Here is a 7,097-nt window from a genome sequence, read left to right as displayed (position 1 = left end):
GACATCTTATTAGACTATTAGACATCATGAATGATAAATGCAAAAAACGCAGTCACAGAACACAAGCACACATGCTCTCATCAGCTGTTGTGTCCACTGTGTGGAGAGGTTCACTTACTCTGTCATCAGTAATGCCATCGTTGTCATCATCATTGTCACAAGCATCTCCAGTGTCGTCTTTATCATAATCTTCCTGACCAGAATTGGGGAGGTTGGGGCAGTTGTCCTGGGTAACAACACCGTCAGACAAAAATCATAGCTTATTGATTTGTAGGGGGCAGGGTAGTTTCTTCCATCTTTTTTAATAATTGTAGAAGCATGTTGTTCTAATACTTTACCACTAACTACCTTTTTGCAGTGGTAGGTTGCATTCTCCACACACACCAAGTCAGCATTGGGCCATCCATCCAGATCTGTGTCCTCTCCACAGATATGACCATTGCCAGCATAACCGGGCTTGCACTCACAGCGATACATGGGATCGACAAAGTGTCCGAGGTAGATGCAGCGGGCATTTTTGTTGCAGTCGTGGCTTCCATCAATGCAGGGATTGCGGGGTGTACATATCTGGAGAGGGAGGGAGAGATAAATAGTTTAACTGATCAGTGATCAGACTAACTGTGCACAACCCAAAATTCATGACATTCTATTCTTAAAAAGGCAGACATTAACAACAGATGATTGTGATCCTACCGTGGAGATGCCACATAACCCACTTACCAGTATTGATTTATCCTACATCTCACCATTTTGTATTGCTTTATGTCAAAGCATTTGCTTTTTGCTGTTCTCTGATTGGCTGCTTGATATAAAATCAACCCCGTACTTGCCTGTTTATTTGCAACAGCCTGCTCCACACCTCTGCCAAATGGCTGGGGTCCTGAGAAGCGAGGAGGGCAGGGCAGACAGTTGTAGCCAGGATCTGTATTTTCACAGCGGTGCACACCATTAAACTCAAAGCAAGCATCTGGGACTTCTTTGCACTGTTTTTTGGACAAAAAGAGCAACATTTGTGATGATTAATCTGGAGACTTGGTATATATTAAACAGGCATCAAACCATGTTTGTAGAATAATTCAAGGACTAAAGAATTTTTACCTCATCAATATCTTTACACTTGATACCGTTGCCCGTGTAGCCTGTCGGGCACTTTCCACACTTCCAGGAACCATCAGGGAAACTGGTGCACTTGGCTCCAGCAAAACAGGGGTTAGATATGCACCCGTCTGAAAACAAAAATGCTGGCTCATTATCAAAACATCATCCTCAAGGTACTTGAATTCTAGTTATGTCATCATGAAGGCTATATAGAAATATCACTAAATAATTAGGTCTTGTACACAAAAAAGATGCCAAAAAGTAATGATAATGTAGTAAATTAAAGCTCAGTAAAAGCTGCAGAATAAAATATTACAGATGCATAGGACATGTAGAAGTGTTATAAAAGTGCCTCACCGATGGGGCAGGTTTGCTTGTTGCACATCTGAGTGTCTTTGGCATCTCCAACACACTCTTTACCACCGTATTTTGGTGTGGGGTCATTGCACAGGCGTTTACGAGTCTGGACACCACCTCCACAGGTGAGAGTACATGTATCCCATGGTGACCAGGGTCCCCAGTTGCCATTGACTGTGGGAGATGAGAAGAAAACAGCGTTTGTGTGCATTGTTGCTATACACAACACACAGATGCAGTCAGACAGAAAATACTAGTTGGTGGATCTTACTGGGGCATGGAGACTTTAGACATGTCTCAGTTTGACGGCCCTCTCCCTTGCAGTCCTTGCCTCCGAACTGGGGGGTGGGAGAGTTACAGAGGCGGATACGAGTGATGACACCGGAACCACAGGTGACTGAGCAGGAAGACCAGGGTGACCAATGGCTCCAGTTGCCATCCTGCTTGACTAGAGGCCACAAAGAAAGGTCAGAGGTCAGTTTTGAGACAGCAAAGCATTGGACCACTGTGTTATGAAACATTATGTTACATAGATGATGATAGTAAAATCACAGATTCATTACATGTGAATCAGGCTTGACTTCTTCAAAGAGTTTTGTTTGTGTTTGGCTGATGAGTGAGAGTATGTTGTGTTAACTCACAGCGCTTGTCACACTCCTGGAGGTAGCAGTCACGGGCTTGCACAGAGGTACCCTCGCAGTTGTTATTGATACGGTCGCAAGAGCGCCCGCGCTGCTGGGTGCCCCGCCCACATGACACAGAACAATGGGTCCATTCAGACCATGGCGACCAGCCGTCCTCTGCATAGTCGCTCGCTGAGCAGGAGAGAGAAGAAGAGAATATGAGAAAGCGGGGAAGAGGGAGACAATAAAAGAGCTATTCCAGCGAGGCAGCACCCCTTCACAAACACTTCCAAACCTAAATGAGGAGGGAAAGTTCCTGAAGCTGGGGGCTAATAGTGTGCATTTAGTTGGAATGTGAGAGATAGAGGACAAAGACTAGCACACTGAGACGAGCTGGGGAAACAGAAAGGCCTACTGTCCTTAAGATATATAGGGATGTCCCATTGGCATATGTTTTCCTACGGAGAAAAGGATTTTGCAAACTGGGTGTGTAATGACTTCAACAAGTGGCTGAAGCGGCTTCCCATGTTTACTTAGTTTTTAGGGAAGCATTGCAGCCAAGCCTGCATTGGTATGAACAACATGTCACTTCTGCTCATGTTGGAGATGGGCTTCACTAAACAGTCAACCAACTTTCCATCCCGCTTTAACCAATATGGCAAATTACAGCCAGTTCAACTCGAAGATTCAAAGATGCTTTGGAGCACAAAGCACCAGTGTTTCAAACACATAAGTAGCCTTTCATTTACTTGGATGTTAAGTCATCTCTGAAATTAACATGTTTTCTCTTGAGTAGAAACCTTTACATCTGGGGAAATATTTGTGGCGGTTTTGTTTTGTATGACCAGTAACATAGAAAGGGATCTCTCAGTGAACAGGACAGTGGTTGAATGCGCCATCTCCTAATTAAAACATATACATTCTAGGTGACAGGGGCTATTTATGCAAATGCTTTTAGCGCAGGTTTACATAACTGTAATTACAGTGTGCCTTCCTGTACTGTATGAACTGGGCTTCATAGAGTAGAAATGCTTACGTGTTCCACAGCGTGGGCAGCACTCTCCATCAGGAACAGTGGCATTAGCACAGGGGATCAGGGGACAGGAGATCTTCCGGCACACAGTAGCAGAGTTCTGCACAAGCACAGAGATCAAATTGATGGTTAAACATAAGCTTGGAAATATGGATATCACCCAAATTATGTCCAAGTACTCGATTAAATCCCCATTTCCAATGGCACTGAGATACTACTGAGAATTTTTGTGCAAGTGTTAGTCCATGTATGCAATCAACTCATTAAATTCACAGCCCACCATCTGAGTTTGCACAGATTTACCATGCCAGCAAAACTAAAAGGCAGCACTCTGGCTGAGAACGAAGACCCCTGCAGACAACTGCCTTCCCACGGGGTCAGAAATGGGTGAGAGTGAGGCCAGTAATGGAAGTAGCTTTCACTGTGGAGCACTGAGCCCCAAACAAGTAAAGCCTGCCTGCCAGCACATCTGTGAGTTCACTGCAAATGACTCAAGGATAATAACTGCCTCCAACTATTCATGCTAACGTTCTCTTTCCCGGATCTGATCAGTGACAGGGAAGAAAGGAGGATATAGGGACAACTACTGTATCCGTAGAAGAGGAAATCAGGAAATAAAGGCCATCGGTGAACTAGGGATCTTCCGTGCCAAGTATTTGCACATGAACCCCATCCCTCCTTTCCATTTGTCAGAGCCAAGGTCTTGTTCTTAATTATAAGCAATGCATCACTTAAAGTCTGGTCAAGTCCCTCTAGGCCACACTGAAGATGAATGTCTGACAATAGACCACTCATTACAACAGGACTGTTGGTCTTCTGCCAGGCCTTCACACCACTAATTACTGGACCAGATCATTTGAGAGGTTGTTCGGTGTGGATTGTCTTTACACAAATGTGTGTGTACATGTAAAGACAAGTTCCCTCAGACATGTGTTTAAGTACTTAAGACAAAATCCACAAGCTGGTAGGAGCACAAACTGGAGATCTCACCTGACACGTGCACTCAGTGCAGTCATCGACCGTCCACTCATCTTTGTTCTTGTAAACGATGCCATTGTGGAGGCAGACGCCACTGTGAATGTTAATAGGCTTGTTCTCATCTGTCTGGGAGGAAATGTTAAACAGACAAAACAGACAAAACAGATATTTATTGTTTATCTGGACCTGTATGAGTTGTTATCTTGGCAAATACCTGTCTGCCTATATTAAAGTATAAGGTACTAATTAACCTATGTACAATCTATGCATTCAGTTAAAAAAAGTAAAAAGAACATGACTGTAGTGTTGGTTATGTGCTTTTGTGTAGACAGACAAATTCAAAAAACAGAATAAATATGTTAAATAAGAACTAAAGTCAAAGTTATTTAGGCTGTATTTTGCTAAAGTTAGTAAAATAATAGCTATTGGTATTAGCTATGTTAGAGGCACTGCATTTCCTTGGCTGAATATGCAGTATAAGGAATGTTATTTGCAGAACAGCTACAAATGGGTAGTGATGGTAACCTAGAGGCCACACACACACACACACACACACACACAGAGAGAGAGAGAGAGGCAGCAGACAGGCGGTCTCTTTCACTGTGCCAACACACACACTGGGAGCTTTCCTCCTTACTAGCTGGCGGAGTTCATTGGACAGCTCCTTCACCACAACACCAAGGCCTCTCAGCTCCTTAAACATGCTGACCAGGTCCTCACAGGAGAATCCACAGACCATCTGCAGGTCTTCACCAGGGCAGAGACACAGGGGGGAATGGCCATTAATTGTTACCATAGGTAAATATTTTCATTTTTTATACTGAGGACTAATCAGGTGTCAGCCGGTGTATAATGGGAAATCCATAGGTCAAAGTCACATGCAGCAGTGTTTACCTTTAGTCTTATGTCCAGTGTACTCTGTTCTGATGGCCGAGGAGCCATTGAGGTTCTCCAGGATCATGGTTTCAGTGGTCATGGCTGAAGGAGAAATGGTACCATAAAGCAAATTGCTTAACTTTTTGGCTGGTTTATTAAAAAAGATGGGGTATGTTACACATCTCACAATGCCATACCTTTTTGAAAAGCAATTAGTTAATACTTTACACCCTGTAGAACACAGTACCCTGAGATATTTGTAAACTGGTATATATTCTGACAAAGTGTAAGCAGCTTCACGGTGAATGTCTTAGATAGAAATCAGCAGGCAAACTAATGAAGCCTTACAGCATCTGTTTGATCAGAACTTGTTGGGACTTGGCATTACATGAAGCAGGTGAGTGATGAGTAAACACCGAAGGCATCTTGGTCAAGATTACTCACAACTTTGACATCCTTTGTTGCGGAGGATGGCATCCAGTGTTGTTCCAAACACAAACCGCACGTTCTGTAGGACCCCCTGCAAGTATTGATGATCACGTTTAGGCTATAACTCCGTGCACCAGTAAAAAAAAAAACAAACGTAATCGTTGCCTCAAACATGAATAAGTCCCCAATATGAAAGTAAGCTTCTAGTCAACAATAGCCCGTGCGCTCACCATGAACCTGTCCTTCACGGCTCCCTTGCCAATCCTGAGCTGCGCGCTGGTTGGGGTCTCCTGCGTCAGGATGCTCTGGATAGGCGCATCCAACTCAGCTGCGTTCACCTCCTCGCATCCCGCGTACAGCTGCGCCCGATCCTCCTGCACGAACAACGTGATATTCTTCCAGTGGCCCGTAGCCAGATAGGCTTCTTCGATGGAAACCACCTGCTGCTTGTTCTCGGTGGAGAAAACTATGTCCAGGGTGTTCGCCTTGCCGTTGGAGACTATCTCTAACACGGGTCCAGAGCCGTCCAGTTTCTCCACGGTCAAGAGGCTTCCCCGGGTCCGTTTGAACTGCTTGAAGTTGAGCAGCAGGAGGAATCCCCTCTCGGCATGGATGGAATCGATCAGGTCCCTAAAAGCGCTCTCTGGAACCGGCGGGATGAGGTCTGGATTGAGGATCTTGTATGCGGGGCTGTACGGGTCATCTCCTTTGACCAGGGTGACCCCGTGGTTCTTCTTGGGGACTCTGACGAGCTCAAACAAGTCAAACACGCTATTGTCTTCTCGGCTCTCTGCGGGTGAATAATAATAAGCAGTCAGCCTTTGTCTGGCAGTGCGCTGGCTTTCTATTGTTTTGTGTGGCACTGCAAACTTTTTAAAATCCTCATCCTCATTTTCACAATAAACAGCAATGAATTTCCCGTTTGAAAAAAAGATGTAATATTCTGAGAAGTCTTGCAAATTCAAGCTGAAGTTCTCAGTTCAGCCAAACTCACCTGCAACTCTGGCGCTCTCGCAGGTCCACAGCATCAATAGCAAAAATATCCCAGTCAACTTCATGGTGAAACGCCAACCTGCTGCCTTTAACAGAAACGACAAAACACAGCAATCTAACCAGTTTCAACATGAATGTCAGTGCCAGCCACAGACACTGCGCATCAGCTTGTAAACATTTAAAATGATTCTATGGTGCCATAAATCACAAATGTTATGGCGTTCAGCGCATAACTAGTCGCATGCTCACCTGTTTGACGAAAACCACAGACCAAAAGTTAAAAAATCCCACAAAAATGTGTAGAAATCCAGTAATAATCCCCAAGAAATGGCTTTAATACGAATTATTAGATAAGAAAATATTTCACCTTGAAAAGAAGGAAAAATACTAAAGACAAGTGTTTCCCCCCCTTTGTTTGCAAACTTGTCCTTCCTGCTATCGACCGCTACAAATTTTAAGCCGAGGGGGGACAGAGTGCTATTTAAACAGTTAGATGCCATTCCTAAGACGTGGACTCGTCCAATCACGATGAAAAGGGACGAGCTTATCCTCTTAGCTCAGAGAGAGAGAGAGAGAGAGAGGGAGAGAGAGAGAGAAAGCAATTCTCAGTGCCATAACAACGTCCGTCCATCAGCGCTCACAAGCATTTCCATCACGCAGATTTCCATAACGCACACTACAGATATTCCGCTGTTTCTCTATTGCGCAAA

At 44.4% G+C, this 7,097-nt stretch overlaps 1 protein-coding gene across 1 annotated transcript in view; it reads right to left on the bottom strand.

The window, feature by feature from the left end:
• Positions 1-6,817, bottom strand: part of thbs1b (thrombospondin 1b) — a 13,892-nt gene extending 7,075 nt beyond the window's left edge. Inside the window, exons 1-15 of the mRNA XM_020604094.1 lie at positions 6,637-6,817; positions 6,389-6,473; positions 5,625-6,184; positions 5,410-5,485; positions 4,984-5,067; positions 4,727-4,836; positions 4,102-4,215; positions 3,115-3,211; positions 2,097-2,270; positions 1,727-1,903; positions 1,456-1,629; positions 1,099-1,226; positions 831-983; positions 349-567; positions 119-226 (exon numbers count right to left, since the gene is read on the bottom strand). Coding sequence (XP_020459750.1) covers positions 119-226; positions 349-567; positions 831-983; positions 1,099-1,226; positions 1,456-1,629; positions 1,727-1,903; positions 2,097-2,270; positions 3,115-3,211; positions 4,102-4,215; positions 4,727-4,836; positions 4,984-5,067; positions 5,410-5,485; positions 5,625-6,184; positions 6,389-6,452 — 2,238 coding nt within the window. The 5' untranslated portion in view covers positions 6,453-6,473; positions 6,637-6,817. The remainder of the gene's footprint in view (positions 1-118; positions 227-348; positions 568-830; positions 984-1,098; positions 1,227-1,455; positions 1,630-1,726; positions 1,904-2,096; positions 2,271-3,114; positions 3,212-4,101; positions 4,216-4,726; positions 4,837-4,983; positions 5,068-5,409; positions 5,486-5,624; positions 6,185-6,388; positions 6,474-6,636) is intronic.
• Between the last annotated feature and the right edge of the window lie 280 nt (positions 6,818-7,097).

The sequence above is a fragment of the Monopterus albus genome, unplaced genomic scaffold (assembly GCF_001952655.1).
Source record: "Monopterus albus unplaced genomic scaffold, M_albus_1.0 scaffold63.1, whole genome shotgun sequence".
Lineage (NCBI taxonomy): Eukaryota > Metazoa > Chordata > Actinopteri > Synbranchiformes > Synbranchidae > Monopterus > Monopterus albus.
Note: the sequence above shows the minus strand (reverse complement) of the source record. Positions and strands in the feature narration are given on the sequence as shown.